Source organism: Aphelocoma coerulescens, chromosome 6 (assembly GCF_041296385.1).
Source record: "Aphelocoma coerulescens isolate FSJ_1873_10779 chromosome 6, UR_Acoe_1.0, whole genome shotgun sequence".
NCBI classification, from domain to species: Eukaryota; Metazoa; Chordata; class Aves; order Passeriformes; family Corvidae; genus Aphelocoma; species Aphelocoma coerulescens.
In genome coordinates, this window is record NC_091020.1 from 20,979,457 (window position 1) to 21,007,413 (window position 27,957).

General features: G+C 48.3%; 3 protein-coding genes and 1 long non-coding RNA gene across 8 annotated transcripts in view; all 4 read right to left on the minus strand.

The window, feature by feature from the left end:
* Positions 1–659: 659 nt before the first annotated feature.
* LOC138112837 (uncharacterized) lies at positions 660–2,975 on the minus strand. 2 transcript variants are annotated; one of them, XR_011151866.1, is made up of 3 exons: positions 2,920–2,975; positions 1,886–1,961; positions 660–1,368 (listed from the first exon to the last, which is right to left on the minus strand). It is a non-coding gene; the product is annotated as an uncharacterized lncRNA (long non-coding RNA). The 2 variants fall into 2 exon arrangements; XR_011151867.1 differs by lacking the exon at positions 2,920–2,975 and adding an exon at positions 2,460–2,773.
* Positions 2,976–4,930: 1,955 nt separating this feature from the next.
* Positions 4,931–8,050, minus strand: CYP26A1 (cytochrome P450 family 26 subfamily A member 1). Its single transcript, XM_069020426.1, has 7 exons — positions 7,795–8,050; positions 7,385–7,609; positions 7,006–7,293; positions 6,733–6,882; positions 6,268–6,402; positions 5,901–6,053; positions 4,931–5,710 (listed from the first exon to the last, which is right to left on the minus strand). Exons 1-7 carry the CDS (start codon positions 7,981–7,983, stop codon positions 5,369–5,371), a joined length of 1,482 nt encoding a protein of 493 aa, XP_068876527.1. The 5' UTR covers positions 7,984–8,050; the 3' UTR covers positions 4,931–5,368.
* Positions 8,051–11,685: 3,635 nt separating this feature from the next.
* CYP26C1 (cytochrome P450 family 26 subfamily C member 1) lies at positions 11,686–19,205 on the minus strand. Its single transcript, XM_069020427.1, has 6 exons — positions 19,014–19,205; positions 18,714–18,938; positions 18,309–18,584; positions 16,510–16,665; positions 12,415–12,921; positions 11,686–12,138 (listed from the first exon to the last, which is right to left on the minus strand). Exons 1-6 carry the CDS (start codon positions 19,203–19,205, stop codon positions 11,776–11,778), a joined length of 1,719 nt encoding a protein of 572 aa, XP_068876528.1. The 3' UTR covers positions 11,686–11,775.
* Positions 19,206–19,922: 717 nt separating this feature from the next.
* Positions 19,923–27,957, minus strand: part of EXOC6 (exocyst complex component 6) — an 86,594-nt gene continuing 78,559 nt past the window's right edge. For all 4 annotated transcript variants that reach the window (XM_069019703.1, XM_069019702.1, XM_069019704.1 and 1 more), the window contains 3 exons: positions 21,920–22,032; positions 21,504–21,515; positions 19,923–21,061 (listed from right to left, as the gene is read on the minus strand). In XM_069019703.1, coding sequence (XP_068875804.1) covers positions 20,929–21,061; positions 21,504–21,515; positions 21,920–22,032 — 258 coding nt within the window. In that variant the 3' untranslated portion in view covers positions 19,923–20,928. The remainder of the gene's footprint in view (positions 21,062–21,503; positions 21,516–21,919; positions 22,033–27,957) is intronic.

The window sequence follows — 27,957 nt, forward strand, 5'->3', positions numbered from 1 at the left end:
CCGCCTCAGAAAGTTACTGGCCTGCCTCCTACTCAAGAGTGTGAATGGTACTGACTGCATTTTGGTTACTTTTATCTCTAGACAGGTCCTGTGAGGGGCCCTCAGCTCTGGAATTTATTCCCCCCTTTGCTCGAAAACAGCCTCCAACAATCTTTGACCTTCTGCATAAGCTGTGAGGCCCAAGTCCAAGGATTTGCTTTGGGAGAAGCATAAAAAAGGTTGGCATTTGTGGGTGTGGTAGGAGAACATGTTGTCTATGCCTGATTTAGTCCTGGGTTTATAATTTTCTCATGTTGTGACAGTTATCATGTACAGCAGTCTAATCTTAACCCATGGACTTACAGGCTTTCCTAAATGGTCATAAACTGGGGGAAAGAAAAGCATTGAAATCTAGCAACATATGAATGATTGTGTATTTGTGAACAAAATGACCTGGCAAACAAGTACATCATAAGTCACTTTTGCTAAAATGATCCTTCCAGCCTTGCAAATCACACAAGTTCTGCATGTCTCTGGGGCACTAAGAGATACAAGTGAAATTGCAACGTTGGGACTGCTGATAAAGGGACAAATACCACTTTAATTAACTGAGAATACTTAATATATTGCCCTGCTTATGTTGCAACTGAGAGGCAAGCTGTAAACACCTATCAAAACAGCACTATTATGTCCTACTACGAAAGTTCTCTTGTCTGTCACCTCTTAAATATTTAAATCTCAGATTCTTTAAAAGCTGTTTCTGCTGCTTTTACTCTTTGGATGTAAACAGATTTGTTAAATATTTTATTTCCAACCCACCCACGAAGCTACATTCATTTACATAACTTAATGAAGGCTGCATTATTCATTGAACTTCTCATATAACATTTTTCGTAAGACATTATTAAACAAGTGAAGCAAGCCAGTCTAATAATGAGTCTTCTCTAAACTTGCTGCCAGTTACATTTCCTTTCTCCTAATCTATCACTCTAATGGTTGCAACTAATAAACTTTTTGAATTTTTGCTGCTAATCTGTATATGTTTTGCATTGCATGCTGGATGTATAACTTGACAGAGAATTTACAATACAAACCACCTGGCAAACAAAACTATCTCAATTAACAAATGCTATCCAAACCCACCCCACTCTTTTTTTGTTATAATAGAGGACAACTCCATGTAACATAGTACCTTTAAGCCATAAATAAATTCACTAATTTGGGCCTGAAACATACCAGCAGTGTATCTCAAACACAAGATTTGTGTCTGCATTTTATAATTTCTAAAACTTTGCCAAAGGTCAGTAGATTGAAGTTTGGTTTATGCAAATCTCCCACGTGGCCTTGTAAAAGATTCAGTAGTTTTGCATAGGATCCTGTTAGACTGTCCTAGGAAAGATGACATGCAATAATTTTAAGGTCAAGAAATTCAGCGATGGGTTGCTTACACATGGGCTATTTAATCTGTGTTTAAGACTATATCAAAAGTAGTTGGATTTTCAGGCAGTCTAAGCAGTGCAGCTCCCTTTGAGATAGATAGCAAATTTTCAGAATTTATACCTCATACAATCAATTCCAATGATTTAACAAAAAAAAAAAGAAAGTTGGATCTAGAGTTCTAATTTTATTCACACTAGTTTTTAAAAGACTGGGGCATATTATTTTATCAGCATCCATCCTGAAACCTCTGCAGATCTGTAGAATTAACAAGACATAGCAGTGTTCTTTTCTCAAAGATGGCTAGATGCAGGTTTGTAAAAGCACTTTTAAAAACTTCCTATAGCACTCAGGAAAGTACCACTTGAAAGTCAAAGATAAAGCATTTTACATATTATTAAGTATTTTTCTTGCTACCTCTCCAAAGGTTATTCTAAATCACTGAACAGAATGAAATAAGAAAACATACCATGGATTGAAATGGGGCAGAAAGAAGGAAAACCTTTTTGTCAGCCTCTCATCTTGCAAGGTCTGGGAAAAGAAAGCTGTAATAAAAGTAAGAAAATAAAATAAAATATCAGAAAAGTAAGTTCAAAGCCTTAAGCATACAAGACTTCAAATTATACTGTTCCTTGAATAGGTGCTTCTGTGAACCAAAACAAAAGAAAATCTTTCCCAGCTCAACTGCTGAAAGCAACATGCAAGTGACATGTCTTTTTTTCACAAGGACAAAAGAAATAAACCTGATCAAGGTATTTTTAAACATTTCCAATGAGTCTTCAGCACCTTTTTTTAAATTAATATAACCATTACCAAAATTCACTTTTACCTGTTCTGACCTTATCTGGAAATACTCATACCTTTCAATCAGGTATTGATTTATCAAGCAGCATTCCTCAATGTCAATTTACACGAATGTAATTCTTTAATGTCCTTTTAATTCAAGAATAGATATAACTGTGTTTTTAAGAATAGCACTGAATAGAGAGTTCAGAAAGTCTAAGCTCCAGAGATGCTATTGGCTGGCTGGAGCTATTACTCACATGGTTTTAGGAGAAGTGTGGGTTCTATTAATTCACCTTATCCTCAGGGAAGAACCAGCTTGTTACATATAAGTCATAGCTTTCTACTCCAGGACCAAAGCATAGAAACTTCTAAATTGTGTGTGATTTTTCCAAGAGAGACCTGGTCAAATATTTTTCTTTTAAATAACAGGTTAACCAAGGGAAGGAATATGAAATACCCTGCCTCCTGTCTTGGTGCAGCACCCCAGCACAAACTATGCTCATGTGGGTAGCTGGAATGAGGACCTGGTCTGCCCAAAAAGCAATTAGTTTTTTGATGGGTCATTTTTCAACAAAATCAGTTCCTGGACCCAGCACAAGAGAGATGGGGGCTCAGGGTGCAGCAGACAGGCAGCACCTAAACAGCAACTACTGTCTCAGCATGTGCCCACCCCAGCCTCTGCTGAGCAGGCAAAGCTACACTCGTACCAGAGCTCACCTGAAACTGGTCTGCAGCCAGCATCTAAGCTGTCAAAATACAGCTGCATACAGGAGATTAGCAGGGGTTGTAAAACCTGCTCAAGAAGTTGGGCAAATATTCTAGCAATTAACCCACACTGAGCTCTGTTTTACTGTAGCTATGCTGCTACCATTTCTCGAGATAGCTTGTTTAGAGCTAGTGCCAGGATGCCTAAATTGCACAGCAGTGACAGACCACTTAACTGCAGAGATAAATTATTACAGGGGCAGTGCCTAACATAGGTTATGTTGTCATGATTTACAACAGTTGAGGATGTGCCCCCAAGATGTCCAGACAAAATCAAGTATATGATTTTTTTTCTTCTTCAAACATAAAAGCCATGCAAACTTGACTCAAAAACAAAAATTAAAGACTTGCATGTATGACCTTAGACTTACACTGTGAAAGTGTGTGTATTCTCCAGACAGCACTTAGGTCGCCATTCTTTACAAAATTAAAATATAAACTAAAATAATGTGAAGACCATTCAATAATTTCCCACATATAAAAGACTTTAATTAAAACCAATTAAAACATTTAAAGAATATCAGCATCTATTTGGATTTGGAGAATGTTGTAATGTTACAGAAGAGCATGTTAGTAAAGAATACCAAGACACGAGCCTTGCTGTTCTCCGGACTCCAGATCACCTCCCAGTCAGGATCAAGGTTTGCAATTTTCCACTACTATATTGGTAATAAAGGGGTTTTAAACTGAGGTTATTCATCAAGTTCCTGAGGAACATAATGGTACAACAGGTTTGCACAGTAAAAAATATTTAAGATTTTAAACATTGCCAAGAAGACTCAGGTGCAATCTAGAAAAAATATATTTTGTATTTTAAGGCTACAAAAAATTGAACATGAAAAATGCTTGATAGTTATGCTCATATGTAGGTTGCATCTAAGGCCATGTGCTAGAAGCTTCCATGTTTAAAATGCTAGCTGAAAACACATCAAATGTGTTACAGAAACACCTCTTAGAAAATCCAAACATCACAGATGCTATTAAGCACCTGCAGCTATTTTGGGCAACTTAACTCTGTCCTTAATTTTGATCTTGGGAGAACAATATGAAAATGTGACTGTTTTCCAGAAGCAAACAAAAAATTTAATTATTCTATATGGTGCTGTAAGTGTTTGTGACACTGAATTACATTGGTTTACTTTGTAGATGTTTATAGAGGCAGCCCATGTTGTTTGACTTTTGAGGGAAGACTAATAGGTGTAGTAAGTGGGGGTGGGCACAAAACTCCTTATGGTTAAGCCAAAATAGGGGTCATGCCTAGGGCATTTTATCTGCCCTGCTTACACACGCCTGGGGAATTGCATCTCAACAGTTGATTCTCTGTTAATCAATTCACATTAGTGCCTGCCTTTTAGTTTTCACTTTGCTGAATTCCAGGAAAGAAGTTCTTAAACCAAATGCATGCTCTATCTCTGACCTAGTCAGAACTGTTGCATTTCAAGAAGAAATAAGCAGATTTTATTTGCTCTACCAGCTGATAAGAGGCACCTTTGTAAGTAAAGATTCATAGCCAGCAGGCTCAACACAGAGCAAGACTCAGTGGTCTGGTCCCACAGGTCAGCAGTAATATGGGAGGAGAGGACATTTACGGAATTTTTTCCTCAACCAGCTCCAGAGAAAGACTTATATGACATTATTCTTCTTTCCTTTTCCTTCTTTTCTACTGTGGCTCAAAATGATGTGCTTGATAAGGAGACCTGTAGCATTTGCCATGACTCCACAGAGTTTTCAGTGAGCATGTGGTTTTGCACTGTTCTTGCACTTACAAGCCAAAACTTATAACTAACTAGTCACAAGCAACCACATGTGAAGGAGGGGAGAGTTATGAAAACAGAAATAGTAAATACCTCATTTACAAAAGCAGATCTGACCTTACATCCAGACCCTAGAGCCACATTCATTAAGTTACTCTTTAGCATACACTCAGATTTTCATACAGAGGATCATCAAAAATAAACTTTATTATCAAACTTAAAATTCACACATGAAACATACGATCTAGACACAAATAATACTGAAAACGTTCTCAAACAATAACCATTTCAGGTAATTTGGATAAGTAGCTAGTTACCATTGTTTTGAATGCTTTTTGAATATTTCTTAATACACACATCATCCCGAAATGTCTTCAAATGCTTAGCTAGCCAGCTTTCAATGATATTTTTAAATAGGGGAAAACTTATTTCTATAGAAATAACATTATCTAATTATGAATCAGAGACCCATAATTGTAGTGCTTGGGGGGAAAAAATATCATAGCCTCTTGAAATATTTAGAAGACATAAATTACTATTGTACATTTACAAGTTTTAAATATTTAAAGACCTTTGTTACTATAAAAAGTTACTATGTACATATTCAATGCTATATAGAAATCCAGTCATAGGCGAATGTTGAGCTCTCAGATTTGGCCACTGAAACCTATGAATTTGGTAGGCAGATTGTCCACAGGGTACACTATGGGGCCCGTTTTCATTGTAGGAGGTCCATTCAGCAGCTGCCAGTCACAGCTCCGAGCCAACTCCACTGTAAATATTTTTAGGAGGACTTTTGCAAACTCTTTGCCCACGCAGCTCCTCAAGCCCCCACCAAAAGGAATAAAACTGAACCTAGAGGAATCCTCTGGAGATGGAGACATGAAGCGATCTGGGTTAAATTCCTCCTTGTTGGTAAAGAGATCTGCCACATCATGTGTATCACAGATACTGTAAATAACATTCCAACCTTTAGGGATCTGGTAACCCTATAGGAAGAAGAGAAAGGAGATGTGGAACACCTTGCTGTGTTAAATAACGTGAAGTGACAGCACAGGACACATCAGTGCACCCCACCTCCCCTCCTGGCTTCCTGCACGTCACTCTAAGGCAGACAGTCTACATGAACACAAAATACTTTACAGCTGCTCTGAGGAATTGTGCCCAAACCTTGCTTACATTTAGCTCAAGGGTCTTGAGTGCAATTCGAAATCCTCCAGGAACAGGCGGGCTCAGCCTGAGGGTCTCTTTGATGACACAGCCTGTGTATTTCAGCTGCTCCAAGACCTCCATGTCCAGCTGCTTCTCCTGGCTGGAACTGCACAGTAACCCCTAGAAAGGAAAACGCTGCCATGACATTCATGAAGCAGCCAGCCAGAGTTCCTGGCATGCAAAGCAGCTGCCCCTCACCAAGTGGTATTTTCCTGACACCCCTAAAAGGAGGGCACCACCTGGGTCAAAGGGAGCCCTGTCTGGGATACCTGTCCTGGAGGTACCTTCCTCCCACTACCCCCTCCTGTGAAATGGCTCTGAGGAAGACACACACCTTCACCTGCAGTTCTTTCCTCACTTTCTGCAGGACTTCATGGTGGAGCCCTAGGAAGGCAATCAGCGATGTGGCAGCACTAGCAGTGGTCTCATGGCCCCCAAACAGCAGCTCTGTGGCAGACTCCTTCAGCTCCTTACAAAAAGGATAGAAGAGGAATAAACCAGGCCTTGAACGCAGTATCTCTACCAGGCCCACTCTACCACTGCAATGCTGTACATTGTTCCCAAACTGGAGCAGACACCCAGGGGCCAGAATGGGGGTGGTTGGAGGTGCTTATGCACCCTATGGACATGTCTCCCCAACCAACAGCCTGAATGTAGCCTCTGTACCCTAGTACTCAGAACAAGCTGGTTTATTTTGTGGGGAGAGGGAGCACCTCCTGCTCTATGTGTTTCTCCCCACAAGTGTGATGCTCTCAGAGGGGCTGGGGAAAGGGATGAATCCAGTCCTGGGGAACCTTACCTGCATGTTGAGCTGCTCCCCGTTCCCCTGTGTGTGTTCCATCAGCAGCTGCAGTGCATCCTTGTAGCCGCCCTCAGGCTCCTTGCGGGCCATCTTGGCACGGATGTTCTCCTCGATCTTGGCATGGATGATGTTGCGTGCCCGCAAGCCCTGACCAAGCAGCAGGGAGAGCAGTGTGGGTCTCAGGCTGTACTGCCATCCCTCACCCCCGATTCCCCCCTGCCCTGGCCGCAGGGCACCTCTCTTCTCCTGGCCCGCCGCCGTGAGCCTTACCCGGTAGAGCCCGCTGAACGGCACATCGATGGGCAGGGAGAAGAGGTTGCGGATCATCTCCTCGAAGGCCTCCACCAGCTGCTGCTCACCGTCGGGGCTGGCCTGGCGGGGCTGGAAGCCCAGCAGGATTCTCATGGCAATGCGAAACATGAGGCGCTTCACCTCGGGGTACACGAGCAGGCAGGGCCCGGCGGCGCCCAGCCACCGCTCCAGGCAGGCGCTCACCTCCTCCTGGATGACGGGCACATAGTGCTGCAGGGCGTCCCGGGAGAAGGCACGCATGATCACCTGCTCAGGGGGACGAGGAGGAATGGGACAGAGGCTCAGCCGCCGAGCCCGGGGCGACCGCGCCCGCTCCCCGCCCACCGTCGGGCCGTACCTTTTTGCGGTGCTTGTGCTGCCCGTTGTGGAGGTTGGAGAGGCAACCCGAGCCCAGGATGGTCCGCACCGAGGCGGGCCACTGCACGGAGACGAGCCGGTGCTCGCCCAGCAGGATGTGCCGCACGTTCTCGGCGCCCATCACTCGTACCGTGGGCCGCCCGAAGAGGTGAGTCTTGTAGATGAAGCCGTATTTTCTGCGCTTCATCTGCAGGAATTTCCGCCTCTGGACAGGGGATGAGAGGGGGGAAATGATAAAGGAAATTTTAGAAAGGATAAGAGGAAGAGGCAGGGAGAGCCTTTCCCACCTGGGCACGGGAGCCTGTCAAAGTTGCCGCTCATCTCCCTCTCCTGCAGCCAGAGGAGCAGCCGGGGCGCCTCTCCGCTCCCCGCGCCATCGCCTCGCCTTACCTGAAGCACCAGCTGCAGCGTCTCCCCGAAGAAGGGGAGCCCCATGGTGCCCGGGGGCAGCGGGAGCGGGCAGCTGGGGTCGCGGCTGCTCACGCAGTACAGGTCCCAGAGCTTGACGGCAGCCAGAAAGAGTAGCAGGGGCAGCAGGAAGGTGCACAGGGCGCTGGCGACTAGGGCGGAGAAGCCCATGACTGGGGAGCGACTCCCGCCCGGCCCCCCGGGAGCTCCGAGTACGCGGGCCGGGCTCGCCGCGGGCCGCCTTTTATACCCTTCCCAGGTTGCTGCCCACCCCTACCTTGGTCCGATAAATTAGTTCACCCAAAGTTCATCTTTAATTGCGGATTGCGGCCTGACTCCTCCCCCCGAAATCTTTAACTATTTGCTTTGCGTAGTGCATCCTGTCCACCACAGACCGCTGCCGAGGAAGGAAAGGTGCTGTCGGGGGCGGCGGCAGAAGCCCCGGGCTCGCTGACCCTACACCGCGCTCGGGACGCCGCCGACAGCTGACAGCCGGTGGTCGGCCGCCACCGCCTCCTCCTCCTCGGATTTATCGGCGATGCTCGTTAGAGACCAGCGGTCGCACCGAGAAATTCCCGCGCCGGCAGCCGGCGGCCCGGCGACACCTACCCCGGGGCGCTACCGCCCGGCGCCGATGCGCTCTGCGGAGTTCCTTCGCCCGCCCGCCGCCGTCGTCGGCTGGGAACGGCGAGGTAGCGGCCGGACCCGGGAGACGCCGGGCCGGAACCGTGAGGCGGCCAGAGCGGACGGTCCCCCGTGCTGGGGCAGCCCGGAGACCCCCTGAGCAGAGCTGCAGCTGGGCTAGCGTGTCGGCGGAGGAGCCTCCGCTGTCCCCTGGTTCACCTCGAAAGGCACGGCTTGTATTTCTGCCGGGCACGGAGGAAGGAGCCGCCGGCAGCAGTCCGTCTTAGCCTCCCGATGCAGGTTCAAGCGCAGGTCATCGAGGGAAAAGGAGGTGAGCGCGGAAAGGAAACACCAGACCCGCCGTGCCCAGCTCCTCTCCCCGGGATCCACCGCCCGCCCTCTCCTGAGGCTCTTCGGCATCCCGTCGGGGCTGCCGCGGTCGGGAAGAGGCGCTTGGCACGGCGGGGCACCTCGCCTGCAGCCGCGGCGCCGAGGGGCTCCGTGCTGGCACCGGCGGGCGGGCACCGGCGCTGCGCTCCGGGCGTCAGCGGCGGCTCCGGGCAGGAGGAGCGCGGTGGGAGCGGGGCTGCGGGAGGGCTGCGCTGGATGGGGCTGCTGCTGGGTACCGGCGGAGGAGCCGCCGGCCGCTGGGGAAGGGGCGCCCGGCGCGGACGGCGGCTGCGGGGCCGTGGAGCTCTCCGCCGGCCACAGCTGCTGCCAATACACTTCTTTTTCTTTACGGTTTTTATCTCTTCCCTCCCTGTTACTTTTGCTTTCTTGTTTCCAGACAAGCTCAATAAACGCTGGAAGTTTTGTGTGTGCGTGTCTGTGTAGGGGAGAGATGTCACTTTTAATTATTATTTTTCTAACAATCAACGCATCACACGAGACCCGCCCTCCTCTTACGATGCCTTGCCGAAGAGGGGCTGCCCGCCTCCGCAGCCCCTTGCCCAGGAGGGAACCCCCCCGGAGGGTACTCTCCAGGCCCCGGAGGCGGTAGCCCCTCGGGGTTCGCGGCGGGCCCGGCCGGCGCTGGCCGGGAGCGGCGGCCGCGCCCTGACCCGGCGCTCTCCTCTTGCCGGGCGCTGACCTGCTTGTGACCTACAGCACGGACCGTGACATCTGCGTGAACCCGGCCGGCAACCGCGCCAAGTTCACTGTCTATCAAAATAACGAGATACGGTGGCCTGAGCACCGATAATTGCCACAGGAAGGCTTTATTATCTCCCCAGCTGTGTATTCCCCAGCCATCGGCTTGAAAAGAAATCAAATGGTAAAGAGTGAAAGGGATAATTAAAAACATCTTGGAAGGGGGTCAAGAAATTAACAGCCTAATATGGACAAACTTTGATTACAAGCAACAATTATTACACTTCATTTGTAAATGCTCGTGTTTATCTGAAAACAAAATCAGTTTATCCGTTTCTTTTTTCCTTTTTTAATTTTTTTTTAAACTAGATTCATGTTACATTTTTCAGCGGGCTCGTTAGCAGTCAGGGCAATTTTTAAGTGCACTGCTGGAGGAGCCCCGACCTTCCTGCACCGGGTGCTGGATGCTGTAGACCCAGCCCTGCCCAAGCCCTGCCTGCGGTGAGACCCTGAATCGCCTGCAGTCTCAGCCAGCCAGTAGCTCCTGCTAATTAAAGTTAGTCATTGCCACTTGCAGCCACCATCTACTGATTTCACCTCTGATAGGCAAAAAGACTCACCTTTCAGGACAAGGTCAGGAGGGCCAGAGGCTCTGGTTCACTACAGGGTCGACTTGCCAATAGCACTTAATCTCAGCCCTGCAGTTCAACCTCTTCCAGATTTGACCTGTCACATTTGGGAGCCAGGTTTCTGCCCGAGGTATCGTGGTGGTCGCTGCACAGCCCTCTGACAGCTAAAGCCAGCACACGTCCCACTGCAGTGCCCCAACACGGACAGGCAAGGGGGATTGGCCAGGGCAAGGTCATCTGTAACACTGAAGCAGGATGATGACAGAGTTTCAGGAGACTGGAGAGCTCCCCGGAGCTTTTCCAAAGGGACACTGTCTTTGTGCCATGTTTTGGCCCTTACAGGTCAAGCTGGTTCTTCACACAGAGCACACAACACCACCAGGCATGGCATGCTCTGGAGGGACAAGGAGGATTATTTTCTCACTGCATTCACACAGGATGTATGACAGTGGGGAGTAGAAGTAAAGCTGAAAGAAACTTAACACATTGTTGTGGATCAAGGACCTGGGCCCCGCTCTGTTCTCAGTACACAAAACAACAGGACTCACTTCATTTTATTTTCATGGGAGAGAAATACCCTGTGAGAGTACTCAAAAGCCACCTAAAAGGGTGCCCTCAGCATCCAAATTTAGCCTCAGGTACCACCCCCTGGGTGGACCCATGGAGCTGCTGTCCTGACACTTTGCCTGGCAGAGCTGGGCTGACAGAGGTGACACAGTCAGTCAGGCCAGCCAGCCAGCTACCACAGGGCCTGTGTCACCTTGCAAATGTCCCCTCCGCAATGTGAACAGCATCATCAGGAACAAGGGACTTTCTACAACAAATCAGACATATTCATAAGTGTCTGCTTTCTAGACATTTGCTCCCCAAAGCCCCCTCCCCTGCTTCTGTCCAATCCCATGAGCAGGCTGTGGCTGGGGATCATATCCTGGGGGAATCCCAGAGGGGGCTTCATGGCAGACCCCAAGCAGCAGCACAGTGCTCAAACACAACATGCACAGCTACTACTAGTGAGTGAATGAGAGTTACTTTTGTGCCAGCTCTAATGGGAAGTGCATGAATGAGATTAAATATTTACAATAAAAACCACTTTACACCCTATTATTCTAGCTAGAGTTGATGCCGTAGATTGGGCAGCTCTGGCTTGTATTTTCCTGCAGAGCCCACCCACCTTCCTTTTTTTTGCATCTAAAAAGCTATAGTGTGCAGGAGGGCTGTCCTGCCTCTCCTATAACACACCTACAGGAGATAACCCTGGGAGCCTTAGCTGTGGGTCTGGGAGTTTTGCTCCCCATCCCTGGTAGCTGGGGGCCTGTATGGGGCAGGTCCTGACTGAGCCCCCATGGTATATGCACCCTGCCAGCAGCTTCAGTGGGTTTTGCCCCCAGCCTGGGGCTGAGGTTCACCCCAGTGCTCAGGAGTGGGACTCTGCAGGACACCCTACTCCAGCATGCTGCACACCCTACCAGCCTGTACACCAGGAGGGGAAAAATAGAAAGACCTCTGGGGTTTGTTCTGCAGTGACCTGGTAGCACACTCAGCCTGGGGCAGCAGAGACCTGCTCCCGGCAGCTGTGGAGGGGCATTGGCTCCAGGGCTGAGGGGAGCAGCGTACCCCTGGCTCAGGCCTCATGGCCATGGAGGGGCTGCAAGGGGTGGAAGTAGAGCTGCAGCCCATCATCGACAGGGTGCACGATGGGCACGGTCTGCATGGTGGGGTAGCCAGGGGTGGCCAGCTCCCAGCGGGCCGTGCTGACCAGCTCAATGGCCAGCAGCTTGAGGATGGCCTGTGCCAGCTCCTTCCCGATGCAGCTCCGTGCCCCGCCGCCAAAGGGGATGTAGTGGAAGCGGCCTGCAGCCTCTGGCCGGCTGGCACCGAAGCGGTCGGGGTCAAAGCTGCTGGGGGGGGTCTGGTAGACAGCAGCTGTCTCATGCGTGTCACGGATGCTGTACATGACGCTCCAGCCTTTGGGGATCTGGTAGCCCTGGGGAGGGGAGAGAAGAGGGAGGAGAGGACTGTTACATACCTGTGCTGCTGGAGGGTGAGCAGAGGGTGCCTGAGGACAGCCCCACTGCACTGCCCACCTGCTCTGCAGTTCCTTTTCTCCCCAGCCCAGCTGGGACCCACAGAGGTTGCTGGGTGACACTTCCCCTTAAGGTACACTGCCAAGTCCCACCACTGTGCTGGACACAGGGTGCTTGCACACAACTGCAGGCAGCAGTTCACTAGCAGCCTGCCAGAGTGCAAGGCACTTACTTACATCGAGCTCAAAAGTCTGCAGTGCCGTCCTGTAGCCTCCGGAGACTGGGGGCAGCACCCGCAGCACCTCCTTAATCACACAGTCCAGGTAGCGCAGGCGGCTCAGCTTCTCCAGGCTGATGTGTGAGGTGCAGTGACAGCTTTGCCCTTTTGGTGCCGGGAGCTGGGGGCCAGTGCAGGGGTTGCTCTGGGGGACAGTGGGCTCCATCAGGGCACTGGGCTGGAGGGAATCTTCCTCCAATGGGGCTGGTGGCTGGCTCTGCTCCTTGTGAACGTCTTTGGCCATGGAGTGGAAAAGTGGTTTCTCTCTGTCCCTGCTCTGGACAGTCAGGGTGTCCAGGCAGGATCCTGCAGGGCAGCACTCACACTGATGGTACAACTCATGGGACATCAGCTCCTGCCTTATTTTTTCAATCACTGAGGGGTGCTTCAGTAGCAGGAGGATCAGAGAGGTGCTAGCACTAGCCGTGGTGAAAAAAGCAGCAAATATGAGCTCAATTGCTGATTCCTGGGAAAGGAATGAAAATGACAAGTTTGAATAACATTTTAAAGTGATTGTGTTTCAGACTGTTCTCACCTTTTGCAGGTTTTGCTACTGTGCAGAGGGCCCTCACTCTGCTCTCCCCAAACCTGCACCCATCCTGGGTTGGCAGGGACTAAAGCATTTCTGTATGAACTGGACATCCACTTGCCAAGTGACTGATGCAGAACCACAGCTGGGATGAGTGCACATCACCTCCAATCCAGCTCTTCCGAGCTTTCCTCAAAAGATTTACCTGTTTTAGAGCAGCATTTTAACGTGAATTATAGCACGTTGAGTCAAGTCCATTTCAAGCATTATGCTTTTTATCTCCATCTGCCAATTCCCCTTTGCTTCCAGCTTTTACTTTTCTGCCCAGGCAGTGGATATGGCTGTGTTTATGCACAAAAATCTTATGCACAAATTTATGCACAAAAAATGTGCTGGCAGCTAAAATGGGTTGCATTTGATCCATCTCCAGTTATGATTTATCTTATTTGGGAGGGGACTCAAGCCAAGAGTCAAAAGCATAAAGGCCTCTCTGCTAGAGCAGGTCAGCCTGGGAAGTGCTGTAGCCAGCAGGGAGCACACACCAGGCAAAGGACTTGCTCGCTTTTCAAGCTGTACGATCTGAAGCACAGCAGTGTTCCCACAAGCAGATGTATCCACAACCAGTTAGGAAGTTAATCAGCCCAGATACATGGACCACAGCACACTCAAATCTGTAATATGTGCCTTATCCAAGTTCAGGGGTCCCTTTGCAGCCTCCCAGCCTCTGTGGGACTGTCTGCAGGGTCTATATGGCACAGCACATGCCAGGTTTCTGTGGGCTGTTTACAGTACCCTCTGATCAACTTTTCCAAATGGTTTTTCAAAAGTTAAGGGTTGCCCAGAGCTGGTTCATGGCCTGTCACATCTCTGACAGCAAATGTAATGCTCAAACCTACAGCACCATCTGAAGGTGCCAGTGGCTCCATAGCACAAGGCTGGGAGTGCTGAGGCCAGAGGCTGAGAGACAAAAGCCAGGGAGAAGTCGAAGGGAGGAGTACCAGGAGCTGCACCCCTGGGAGGGCTGGGACCTGACTGGTACTACAGAGCACTAATTGCTCCAGCCCAGGGGCAAAGAGGACCAAAATCCCCCAGGGACACAGAGTCCTTTCACATGACTGTGTCTGGACTTTAAATTGTTCTGATACAACCGATTCTAGAGAGGTGAAGCCACAAACACGGAGAAGAACACTTGAAGACTGAAGGTACTTGAATTAAGTCTGATAAATGTAAGGATACTGTAACAAAGATGACTCTTTGCTACCATCCCTAGTGCCATATATTGACTGGACTAGATGCTTTTGCCCAAAGTGCAGCTCTCAAGGGCATCTTTCAGCTGAAATAAGACCCCTGGAACAACAGATTCCTGTCAACCCCTATCACACCTCCTGCAGGCATTAGCAGGAATTTTTACATTCACAAGGTAGCAGACCCAGATGAAAAGAAACCTCTCCATTCCACCACATGCAATTAAACCCCAAGACATTTCAATAGCATGCCAGGAATTTAGGGCAAGCTCTTAGGTTTGAAATAACAGCCCTTATGCTCTTTGCATCAACCTCTGACAGTGCTGCTGCAGAAGTGGTGTCACAGCTGCTGTCACAACTTTCCCTCCCTGCTTCTACAAGGCCAACAGAAACAGTGACAGGAACACAGGATATTCCCAAGCTTCACCAGTACTGTCCCTGTGCTACAGCCCAGCTCCCTGTCCTGGGGGCAGAACAGGCAGCATTACATCCAGCCAGTGTTATTATATATTATACATATATAATACACATATATATGCATATTTATAATATATGTATATAATATACATATATATACATATCTTATACAGCATTATTATGCAGGATGGGGTTTTTTCCTCTTTTCAAGGTTTTAAATATTTTAAAACAATATTTTTGGCAAAGTAGTATCTTTTTAATGACCTTTACATTTCAAGGGTCCTGGTAAGTTCACGGCAGCAGTACAAATCACAGTGTATTTAGGAAAATTTCTGGGACAACTGTCTTTCCAGACCATTTGAACAAAAAAGCAGATTAGTAACTAGTGTGCGACAGTGTCTGGAAGGTCTCTCAAAGACAGATATATCCAAAATTCTGAGACAGATTTGGACTTTTTATCCAATTACACCATTTCATTAAATGAGAGCTCTGCTACGGTTTTATTAGGGTGGAGAATATTCCCATAATTGCAAGCATAGGCAGTTCAATTTTCAAGTAATTTTGTTCAATACAGAGATTTTCTAACCATGAAGGTACAGAAAGGTACAGCATATGAATATATTATAATTTGAATCAGCTGGCCCAAGGTTGCTGTGATGTCACACAGTCCATGTTACATTTAATATCCCCTTATTCTATTTGTGGTCAGAGCTAGGGACATGATGAGAGATTGTGAAATCATTCTTGCGCAATATTCATGTGAATACTAACAGATTAATTAATCTTAATCAATCACATTTTGAATCTGTCAATTATTTTTTAAAATTACATTATAATAACACACTGTTAAATAATATAATAAATAATTATGATAAAATTTATTTAGGAATATATACTGATTCTAATTATATCTACTAGTTGCTCAAAGTTTTTCAAATATTCTAGATTTAGAGATTGCATTTTTACAAAATATTTATAAAACATTAGTCTTTGGATAGTTTTCCTGAAATGCTTAAATGAACAGTAAAACTACCTTTAAACTATGTTGAGATACTTTAAAACCATATCCAGCTGCTGTGCCCATGCAAAACTGCTTCAAAATTTGTTATATAAATGCAATGTCATCTATCATTCACTGATACCAAGTGAGGTGGAACTATGAATGATGCAGTACTAATGACAATTTTTTCCCAAGATCTTTGGCAAAATACTCTTCACATTCCCTTGGTGGTTTTGGTTCAGTAAGGACTACTGGGTTCATCCCTAAGTCACAGTCATACATCATATTCCACCACAGCAATCCACAAGCTACATGATCTGATTAATGAGGAGGTGATAGGGAATGACCTGGAATCCATCGTTCCATCCCTGGACCCATTCTGATTTATGATCTCAGAGATTTCTGGGCTCACAGCCCTGAGCACTCCAGTGACATGATCTACACCCTGCCCTAGGCTGGGTGCTGGGCTGTGTTTGAGGAACACACAAGTAGCTCTAAGTATTTCCAAGAGAGTGTCCTGGAGGTTACTGACTGCACAGACATGCAGAGCTTTAATGCAGCCACATAACCCTACCAGTATCCTACGTCAGGCTGAAGGCTGGTGCCCATGAAGAGGAAAGGTAGAAGGGGCATTTATTCCCTTTTAAAGGGGTCCCTTCTAATGCAAAGAGACACATGACTACAAGAGTGTGCCGAGTGCAGGCTCCCTTGCTTGTGCAGGAGCTGGTGTCCTCGTGTAAGAGAAGGGCAGGAGCCAGCAGCTGGTGGTGGGTCCCCATACAAGCCTCCTCCTGGCCCTCAGCCCATGTCTCTCAAACAGCCATCGAGTCAGGAGGGGCACTGCAAGGCAGAGGTTCTCCTTACCTTTAGCTCCTGCATGGTGAGTTCTTTGCCATGCTCCTTGGCACCATTCATTATGAAATCCAGAGCATCGCTGTGGTCCTCTGGGTTGTTTCTCTGCAGTTTCTCCTTTATAGCTTTCTCCATAAACTTATGTAGTGTGTCCCGTGCTTTGATTCCCTGTGAGAGGCAGACACAGCTGAGGAGAACCTTAGGACCTGCCCCCTCTCTAGAGAGACCAGGGAAACCCAAGTGTAGCAATCCTTAATCCCAGGACCTGTAACAGCAAGAACTGTTTAATCTGTTGCCCAGCCCCAGAGCCTTGCAAGAGGCAGCAGTTTGGGGGGAAATGTTGCACATTCTGTTGCCTTGCTGTTGTGAATCAAATGCAAAGAGTCCCAAGAAACTCTCTGGGAGAAAAAGACAGCAGTAAATCCATGCTACCATGTTCAGAGTCATCTGCACTGAGCAAACCCACAGTTATGTCAGGTCCAAAAGAAGCTTATCCCAAGGGACAGAAAAGGTAACTTAATAAAACTGACTTCAGACAGCAAGGCACAAATGGTTTTACAAGGGTATAGTGGATAAAGACACATGAATCACAGCCAGCTCATCTTCAGGTGTGCTGCACTCCAGTGCAGCAAAACATTCACATAAGATCTCAGCAAGTCAAGCAATCAGCAATCTCTTTGCAAAGTGGGATGGATGGAATCACGGAGAGTACGACTCTCTATAAAAATGTCTCTTGCAAAAGTCAGAAGGACCAGAAATTTGAAATTAAAAATGGCCATGACCAGAGGTTGGAAAGAAGATACAGAAGCTTAGATGTGAGGTGGGAAGGATTGGACAAAGTAAACACAGCAGGGAGCAAGGAGAAAGACAAGGAGACCTAAAGGCAAGTTGAAGATGTTGGTCTGGGGCCAGACAGGCTTTGTCTGACCTGAGAGGGAGTACGGAGGGATAGGGAAAGAGGGGTGAAAGCTCACACTGGTAACAACCTGCAAAGGGAAACTGGACAGGGGAAACAAGAGCTTTGATGAAGAGTAGCAGGGGGGCTGGGGGAGAGCTGGGACTGGCTGGGCAAGGTGATCCAATGGGGCAGAGCTCACAGTGGAAAAGAGATGAGGGAAGACCTGGCTAAAATGGACAGGAGACTTAAGCTGTGGTAAGAGTGGACAACCCAAAGCCAGAGGAGGAAGGAATGCGAGAGGAAGAATGGTACACAGGACCTGTAACTGGAGCAGGAGCGTGGAGAGGCAGACAAAGAGGGGCAGAGCAGCAGGGAAGAAACTGCAGGCTGGAAGAGGCAGAGAAGACTGACCCTCTCCCTGGGTCGTCTCTGTACTGCTGGACTACAAGGGACTGAGGACCCATAAGAGGGTCTTAAGTCCTCAGCCTCCCTGACTTGCACAGGGATGCTAACCTGAGGTGTTCTGTGCCCATCCGTCTTTGTGCTTATGCCCACAGACCCCTCTGCCATGGGCTGACATGAGTCCAGGTGGGATGAGATGGGACAGGCCCAGACATGATGGACTCACCAGAGACAACATATGGGATGAGGGAGAAGAGGAGCCCCATGCTGTACAATGAGCTGGAGCCAGCACCCAGAGGTGCTGAAAGCCGACTGGGAGCAGCTGAGAAGTGCAGAGAGAAGGGGAAACGGCTGGGGTAGGTAAGACACCAAGCTCTAAGACCTAGAATGGGGCATTGCAGATGCCCTGGTCCATCAGAAGTGCCCCTTGGTGGGCCTAGGGACAGGGGGTCTGTACTGCCAGGGCCCAGGCCCTGCCCCCGGGCAGAGGGAGCAGTGCAGGCGGCAGTACCTTGCGCAGCCCACTGAAGGGTATGTTGAGGGGCAGGGAGAAGAGGTTCTCCACCAGCTGTTCAAAAGTTTTGGCCAGATCCTTGAACTGCTTTTCCTCCAGGTGGAGCCCCAGCAGAATCCGAGCTGCAATGCGGAAAGTTAAGGTTTTAGTGGAGGAATAAACTGCAATAGAGCCTGGCTCCATGCACCAGCCCCGCAGCTCCCAGCTCACAACCTTCTGGATCCGTGGCAGGTAGCTCTCCAGGGCGGCACGGCTGAAGACTCTGGCCAGGATCTAGGAGGAGAAGCAGGGAAGAGAGGCAGATAGTTAAAGCAGCGGGAGCACACATGCCACCGAGGCCCAGGCCTGGGCCTGAGGTGCCACCTGGGCTGTGTGCCCTGTTGGGGTGGCCACGAGGCTCACCTTGCGGCGCTGGCGGTGCAGGTCGCCAATGGAGCCGAGCAGAGTATGGGAGCCCAGGATGATCTGGGTGCTTTGGGGCCACTGCGTGCTGACCAGCGTGTGCTCGCCCAGCAGGATCTTGCGGATGTTCTCAGCGCCTGTCACCCGCACCACTGGCCGGCCCAGGAGGTGGGTCTTGAAGACGTTTCCGTACATCTCCCGGCGGGAGCTGTGGAAGCGGGAGCCCTGGGGACGAGCTGCGGGTCAGCCCGTGGCTCCCGCCAGCCCCTTCCCACCCCGCCCCGTCCCCCGGCGCCTTACCTGGAGCAGCCAGTGCAGAGTCTCCCCGAAGAAGGGCCAGCCCATGGAGCCCTTGGGCAGGGGCAGGGCGCTGGAGCGGTCCCGGCTGAGGCTCCAGCGCAGCGCCCACAGGTGCCGGCACAGGGCGACCAGCAGAGCCGGGGCCAGCAGCGCCAGCGCCGCCGCCTCTGGCCAGGAGAGCCCGGCCGGCATCCTCCTCCGGCGGCGGGGACGGGGCGGGCGGCGGCTGTCAGGCGCGGGGGGCCGGCGCCCCGGGACTCGGCTCCGGGCGCTGCGCGACGGGCCCTGCCGGCTGCTGCCCGCCCGGCCCCGCTCGCCTCCTGCTGCCGGTTCGCCCCTCGGCCACATTTATATAGATATTGGCCACTTACGCCCGATCCACCTTCGGAGATGACGTATCCGCTGCATATTTAAGCAGCGCGGCCAAGTGCGGTAATTGGCGCGGGAGGGCCGAGGCCACCAGCCGAGGGGCTCAGGGCCGCGGTGGGGCAGCCCCCGGGGCTGGGGGCCCGGGCCCCGCTCCCGCTCCCGCCCCCGCCCAGCCCCTGGGGGCGACCAGCCGTAGGCGGGACGGCCGCCTTTGGGAGCGCGGTACCCTCTCCGCCCCGCCGGGAGCTCCCGGCGCACCCTCGGGCCAGCCTGCGCAGGTAGCGAGTTCCGTCCCGGGCTCCCCCGACCAGGGAGCGCCCCAGCCCCGCTCCGCAGGCCCCACCGCCCCCGGCTTTCCGACCTGCAGCGGCAGGCGAGGCGATCCTGCAGTGCTCCCGGCCCGCACCCCGCCGTCGGGGCCCCGCGGAGCCCCGGCCGCCTTCCCCGGGGGTAAATCACCAATGAGTCGGGACCTGCACAGGCCCCGCGAAACCGGCTCCGAGGTGTGTTTCGGTGTGTGAAATTAAACAGGAATACGGGTGAGGTTTATATTACTGTATTTAGACCGTCAATAACTTAAAAATACAGCGAAAATGTACATTATTTTCACACGTTCCATTTGGTTTGTATTTGTTAGACATTCTCTTAGTGCCTAAAATAGCCAGGAGGGGACAGTGCAAAGAGACTGGTAGTGGGACAAAATGCTAATCGCTGGGATGGGGCTGGCGCGAGAAAGCGCAAACTAACAAACAGATGCGGCACAAAACCAACAGCGGCAAACCTATTCCTTACTGCAACCTGGGATAAAGAACCCGAGATCTTACAAAAGTACAGTGAGAAATAGTAACCCTGAGGAACAAAACCAAAACGAAACAAAACAAAACGTCACATTATAAAGAACTCAAACGGTTATTTACATTCACAACCTCAAGATTATACCCTTTTGGAGAACAAAGCCTATAAGTCCTAATGCTAAATAGGTATCAAGTCTAGTTCTCAGGTAGTTTTCAAAGGTACTAAAAATCAGAAGACTTTTTCATACCTCCAGACTACAAAACCTGGAATACAAAATTATATCCAATCACTTTAAGGCTAATATACATTTAATGCGGGAAAACAGGAGGTGGTATCTGAAACACAAGTATCTCAATGCTTAAAAACATTAAATTAGGATTCAACCAGAAAACAGCAACTAAGGGATCATTTCTCAAATAATTCCTACTAAGAGCTAAATTTTGGACACCATATCTGCAGATATTTAAATAACATATTTACAGTTCAGCTGTTCCATGTACAATACGATTGCGCTGGTTTTTATTGTACAATCTCATTTTTCACCATTTGTTTACAATATACAAAATAGTATTCGATCCATTAAAAATACGTACAAAGAATTTTTTGTTGAAGACTCCATGTACAATCCATCTGCTGCATTTTTGCTTTTCTCAGTCAAACAAAAGTCATAACTGGTATCACTATTTGCTTAGTAGAAATAGTGGCTAAGAAACACCTCTTGGTGTAATGAGATACTGTCAATTTCAGAGGCCTATGTATGCTGGGACATACCATTCACTAAACTCCTAAGTTGCTTCACTACAGTCTCTATTAGCTTCTGCTTGTCACGGTCATTCTTCCTGAACTGAGCAAAAATGTTGTTCTTTTTGCTGGAGTCTTTCATTCTAGAGAAATAAAAAAGCAAATGACAAACACATTAGAAACATAATTTGAAAAGGAAAAATCTGACTATTTAAATTGGTTTACTACTGTTCCTCTTTTGATCTTTCTGCTAATAAGAAATGTGTTCTTAAATTAAACTTCTGCAGTGCAGAACTCATTTTAACAAATATTACTTCACAAATAACCTGTAAATATTAAGCAAATACCCCTTCAGCAGGACCCCTGATCCTACCAATTGCCTTAGGAGAGAAGCAAGTCAGAAAACTCGTTAGTATCATCTGCTTCCATGGCAAATTCAGACTCGGCAAATGGGTGAGTTTTGTTCACCGTCAATAAGGGGCATCTATATCTCCGATTTCCCGTACCAAAGGATTTAAAAACGAAATTCGGGAAATTAAGTAAGTTACAGAAACAATATTTTGTAACAATATAGGCAATACGTACCCTCTGTGAACTCTGCAAAAGACATTTTCATCGCAGGCAGGAGAGGAGAGAAAACACTGTTAGAAAGCGTCTTTAAACCGCAACGTGTTTTGATGCGGCTTTTACAAGCAGGTTGGTACCGGACCGCCGGTAACGCGCCCTGCTCACCCTGCCCTCCCAGCCCGCCCGTCAAGCCGGCAGAAACGCTCGCACCGGCTTCACCACGGCCAAATCTCAGCGTTCCCTTTCCCCAGAGCGGCGATTCGGGCAGCCGCTGGCTGCTCCCGCGGCCCCGGCCCCGCCGCCATCCCGCGCGGCTCTCGGCCCCGGGGCACCGACCCGCTGCGGGCTCCGGCCGCCGCCGCTCCTGGCAGGGCGGCTCCGGCTCCGGCGCTGCTTTGCATCCCCGCGCCTGCAGCTCCGGCCCCGGCACTTACTTCTCCAGGAGCGTGAGGGCCGTGCTGGGGTTGACCCGCAGGTACTTGGAGGTGGCCTGCCCGTAGTCAGCCAGGTAGGTGGACCAGTCCCACACCATGAAGAGGTCCAGGAGCTGCGGGGGAAGAGGCGGGTGAGGGAGCGCGGGGCGGCTCTGCAGAGAGAGGCCGGGCGCAGCCCCTCGCCGAGCCCAGCCAACAGCCCCCATTCACCTGCCCATTTCTTTCTTTAACCTCTCTCACTTCCCTCCGTGTGCAGGGAGGCGGCTGTGCAGGTTCAGCCCCAGGAGGGGATGCTAATGGATACACGCTTTGGTGTTCGGGAACTTGCTTTAACCGTGGGGAGCAAGACAGGGATGCTCGAGTCTGCTGCTTCTCACAGTAATTAAAACCAGAGGCTCAGGTAGTCTCAACTAAGTGAATTAACACCTCCTGCTGCACTCCCCATTGTGACTGATCTCTGAAACTCAGCGCCAAGCCCCGGGCACACTTCTGGCCCAAACAAACCCAAACACTTCAATGGAGGAACAGAAAGTCTCCAAGCACAGTCCCATGCCTGGCTGCAGTTTCAAATCAGGCCTTTGACTCATGATCTCAGAGCTGCGGTTCAACAAAAAACCAGCCTGCTTTTACAATCAGATGCAATGCCGAACCTTCAGCAGCCAGCACCCTCACAGCCCTCAAAGCCTAATTCCCCCTCCACCATCACGGGGTGCAGGCCAGCCACCGCTGGGCACCCTGCCCAGGCTGCCAGGAGCCAGGGCACAGGCAGTCCCGCTCGGGGATGCCTTTCCCACGGCTACCTGCGGGCCGGCAGGCCCCAGTGCCATTGACGTCAATGGCGGGGCGCCCCAGCTTCCCCCTGCGTCTGGTGCCTGGCCTTGTCCTGCTGCTGAGGGCTAACAAGGGCTTGTTCTCAGGCTGTTCTGTGTTAGCCAAACCTACTGTTAAAATAAGCATTGGGAACCATTAACAACAGTTTGCCCCAGCGCGCAGTGCCTGTGGCTGCTCCGCTGAGCTGGGTCCTCAGTGTAACCTAGAGCCCTGCTTGCCTGGAGACCTGCTGAATCAGTAATGCTGGAAACATGGGCTGGAACAGGATTTTGTGTAACAAAACCACTGAAAAAAATGTAACAGACTACTGAAAGTCACACCATTTTGCTAATTCAAGGAAGAACCCTGTTCACTTAAAACTTCTGTTCACTTCTGCTAAGCCAGACCAGAGCTGTTATAGCTGGGGCACAACAGTAGCAGCCCCTGCTCCCACAGGCAGAGCTGCAGCAGGTGCCCACTCCTCTGACTTCTCAGGCTACACTAAGAGAAGGGACTGCACCTCAGAGAACCTTGCCTTATTCAAATTTTTCAGCCTGACAAATTGTCAGAGCTGTCCAGTAATGCTCATGCCCAAAATCATAACACCAATTTATTTACAGAATAAAAGCATACACCCAGTATTCCCAGATTCAAATTTCTATGCCTCTTTTTTTGCAAATTTTTCCAGTTCCAAATAACTTTCTTATGTTACTTTCAAATAAAGTGTCTAATTTAAATATGTAATTTTCTAATTAATTACTCCTTCCTTATTTGTAATGTAGTCTTTTAGGACTAGGTAGCAACATTTCCTGGCATTATAATGGACCTCTGACACACCTACTGCTCTGTCATCCCAAAGAGTTCCAGGGACCCTTACAAACCTCAATGACACCTACATTTTACATTTCCCTATCTCACAGGGGTGAAAGGATCTAAAACCCAAGGAGGTTATTTCATTCTTTGCTGACCAGATATCCGTGATAATTACAAAGGTCAAATTCAAACAGTTCTTTCCCACAAAGCCCTTTCTCAAGATGGACGCCACCAATTTTACTGAGCTGCAGAGAACATGCCTTTAGTCACTAAGCAAACAGACTTGGGAAGGCTTGATAACTCAGAAATTAGTATCATTTGTGAAACCCACAGCCTCAGTTGCTGCTGCATGTTATTTATCACTTGTTATTACCTGTGTTACACAGTTAGTAGTGCCCAGTCCTCATAGAGGTATTTTAAAGCCCAACTAAAAGAGTAGAAAGATAGGACAGGCAGATGCACAAGACAAACTGTGAGGATAAAGCTGACAGGAACCCAAACTATATAATCTGGTCATTAATAACTTTCTGCTACTTACAGTGCTACTTGTCATGTGCTCCACATGGGACATGGTCCCTAACGATGGACCAATGCTCCTGCAGTTGCATGCAGTGAGTCAGAGGTGAAAGATTTCATTTCTTATCCCTACTGTAACATTGAAATTGAGGATTCTGGGTAAATCCTAAACAACCCTGAAGCTCATATGGGCAAAAGGTATCGAAAGGTATCCTGTAAGCAACGTGTGGCCCAAAGCCATTGATGACTGACACAATTACAGTGCTGACAAGTTCAGAGAAACTTCCCTGACAATACTGCATGAGTGAGTTCCATACCATGCTTTCAGTGGTTGACTCAACTGTCTGATTGTGCCATGGCTCTGGGAAATCTCAGTCACAGTGATGGCTGGAAGATTACACCTCATTTGTCACCTGGCCAAACACAGGTAAGCATGTAGGGCTCTAAACAGACCATGAAGTCTGTTGTTTTTCAACATGAGGTAAAAAAAAAGTCACACAAAACATGAAGCATATTCTGTGCACTCTGAGACAGTCCTGGCTCTAAAGAATGAACGCCTCAAGAGACACTATTTGCAAGGGGGATGTACCCAGAGCTTCTTCCCTGCTCCATGCTTGGTCAAAGAGCTGCACACAACCAACCTCATGCTAATAAATCTCTTAAGTTCAAGCAGCTGTCATGACATGTGGCAGGTAGCTCAAAGGCTCAGACATGCAATCAAATGACACATGCCACTCAGTCACAGCCCCCGTCCCTCCTTCTGTGCATCTGTTCAGGGGCTGCAGTGTGACAATCATGTCCTAGGCTCTGGATTAAATGTGGCAGGGAGCTGCAGACACTGCTGGAGACCAGACTGCTGCCGTGAACAATTATGCATTGTGCATTTTGACCCCCTCACAGCTGCAGTTCTGCACTGTGGCATATTGCTGTGTGCAGTGGGCTTTGACAGCACATACTGCATGCTGTGGGTGGGCAGGAGCTGCCTGGTGTGCAGCTCTTGGGATCTGTTTCCTGGCCATTCCTATCACCTGCATCTGCCCTGGCACCCAGACTTGGCGGATGTACAGCCCATGCAGGCACTTTGTGAGGGGAGCAGGCTGGCGAGCAGTCAGTCGCAGGGAGGACAGTCTAGCAGAAATGACTCACTGGCCCCAGGACCACCACATGGGTGGTGGGAAATAACTTCAATCCACTCATGCAAAGCTTCACTTGAGCACAACACAACGCCGAATTCACCTTCACTCCTGCAGCAACAATGCAGAGGTGTTGACTCACCAATCTGTTTCAATTTCTGCTGCCCTGTTCCTTTCTGATTCATGCCATCTTTTGCTACACAAATGTGTGCCCTATTTAAATTAAGCATTTTAATTCCTCTCCTGATACAGAAAAAGTGGGACTGTCTTGGCCACAGGCACATGATGTACATGAAGCACAGGACAATTTCCTGGTTCTGTGACAGTATTTTTTACTGCAGCACCTAAGATCAAAATTATTAAAGGCCAAGTTAAAGCAACATTTCCCTACTACTACTTAATCTATTAAAGCTTTAACTATTACTGAGACAATAACTGAAAATGAGATGTATTTTCTAGCAAGGAATGGTCCACACTGGCATACACGGTCAAAAGATAAATACAGGCAAAGAGGAGATCCTGGTAATAAGTATTTCAAAAATCAAAGGCCCCAACATCATATTGGTGCTACCGGCTGCAACTCCTTCAAGGTTAGAATGTGATTTCTTGCCTTGAAATTACAATAGGAAAAATGTTTATTCTGCACATGCATCTTTCCAAAGTTAACATGTATGGAAAAAACTTCAGACAGAAAGGCAGTCACCCTCACTACTCAGAGTCTGGAGGCAGTGCAGCCCATTTTGGCTGCTAGAAAGCTCCTCAGCCCTACCTAAGGAGCCACCCAGGGGTGTTCAGTCAGAACCAGCTTATGCAGCCAGAACACTGTGAAGCACCAAATAAACTAAATATACATACTCTGCTACCCAAGAACAATGGTACTGCTGTGCTCTTTATCCCATAACAACCATGAAAAATAAGAATAAGCTCAGACAGGCAATACTATACCTGAGTATTTTATAATGAAGCAGAATATGCTTCCCTAGGAGCAAAGAACAATTATTCCTTTCTGAGTAGGAGTAATTTGCAGAGAAGTGTCTGAGTCATTACAAAAACAACAACAAAAAAAAGAACAAGGAAACAAACAAAAAAAAGAACAAGCTTTAGCCTTTCCAGTACACCACATAGAACATCCTATATATTGTCCACTTACTTACATTTACAAGATACAGTATACACTTCCACCTTATTTAAATGATTTTGCCTCTTCTAAAGGTGTGATAGAAGGGGAACCTTTATCCAACATCTTGGAACCATCAGGGCTGATGACCAGAGAGCAGCATGTTTCTTTTATTGTATGTGCAACAGCATTGCTTTCCCAAACCATTACATTATTAGTCACATATATACTTCTAATGTTATAGGTAACTAAAGCCTCTGGTTGCTGTTCTGCACTTTTATTTTGAATTATGCCCTACAGAGCTATGATTTCGTAATTTTCCCTTCATGTGCAGGTATTTTCTAAATGCCTTTTATGTTTAACATTAGGTCTCTCTATAAAAATAAACACCACTTGGAAAAGAAAAGGTGTTTATATGTACTTATGTAAAAGTTTATAGGACATTCTGACATTATACAGATAACACTGCTATTTTTAATTAGAAGACTTTTATTTTAAAAGATACCAAACTATGTTTTGGTTAAAAGAGCTCCTACTGTAAGACCTTGCTAGCTAACAGGATCAGTTAACACAAAACATTACAATATTGATGCTATGAGGGGAAAAGATCTTAAAATTTTAGGGACAGACTTCTGATTTCAAATAGGGTACTTGTACCCATTCCTCAAAGTTAGTGTTTTCCCAGTATCTAGGTGACATGGCTGTGTTTGGTTAGAAATTACTGTTCATCATTGCTCACTAGAGCTTTGCATTGTATTACCTAAAGTTCAGAGCAGCTCAGCCATAGTCCTGTATTTAGGCCATCTTGTAATTACGTGAGAATTTTGTGCACTGGGAACTGCTGGAATCGACCATCCGGCCCTTTCAATGCCATTTGAGCCTCTTGTCACATCCTCAGATATCATACAGATGCCCTTTCCTTTTTACTTTTGGGCAACTGTCAGGAATAATCTTGGAAGAGAACGCAACTTTGGGAACTTGCTATGCACAGAGTGAACACAGCAACAGAAGGAGGAAACACGAGCTTTGCAGATGGAAATGGGGGCAGTGTCCATTAGACAAGAGCAACTGTGCTGGTTATACTACAAAAATCCTAATTGTAAATTATCAAGGTAGCTTAGTGCAAGTTGGAATGGTGCAATTATCTCTTCTAAAGTAGCATGAGCACCAGCAAATAGCTTTGGTTGTACAAATGGCACCAGTGATTCAGGAGCTGGAGATAAAACTGAGGAGTTGTACGCTTAATATCTTACTTACCTTTCAGTAAAGTCAAATATTCCACCCAAAGAAAAGTAATTCTTTAACATATCACTGTCAGTTATGTCAGTTCTGGCCCACTCTCCTTGCTCACAAGCTGAATATTTCTTATGCTAAATAGTTTATTAACCCCTAATCACCCAGTTACTTCTGGACTTGATTGCATGTGTAATTACCTTTTGTCAGGTACAATTTGCCTGATAAACATGTCAGAACACTTGCTGCTTAGTCTGTTGAAACAGATAAATGCTGTCTTTCCACAGCCTTGGGGCATAATTAACAGGGAAAAAAAAGGCAGTTATAAAAACACACAGAAGCTGATTCAGTGAGGCAGGAGTTCACAGCGTGCAGCCCGCCAAGGCCCATTGCCCGGCCCGATACGCTTGCCTGAG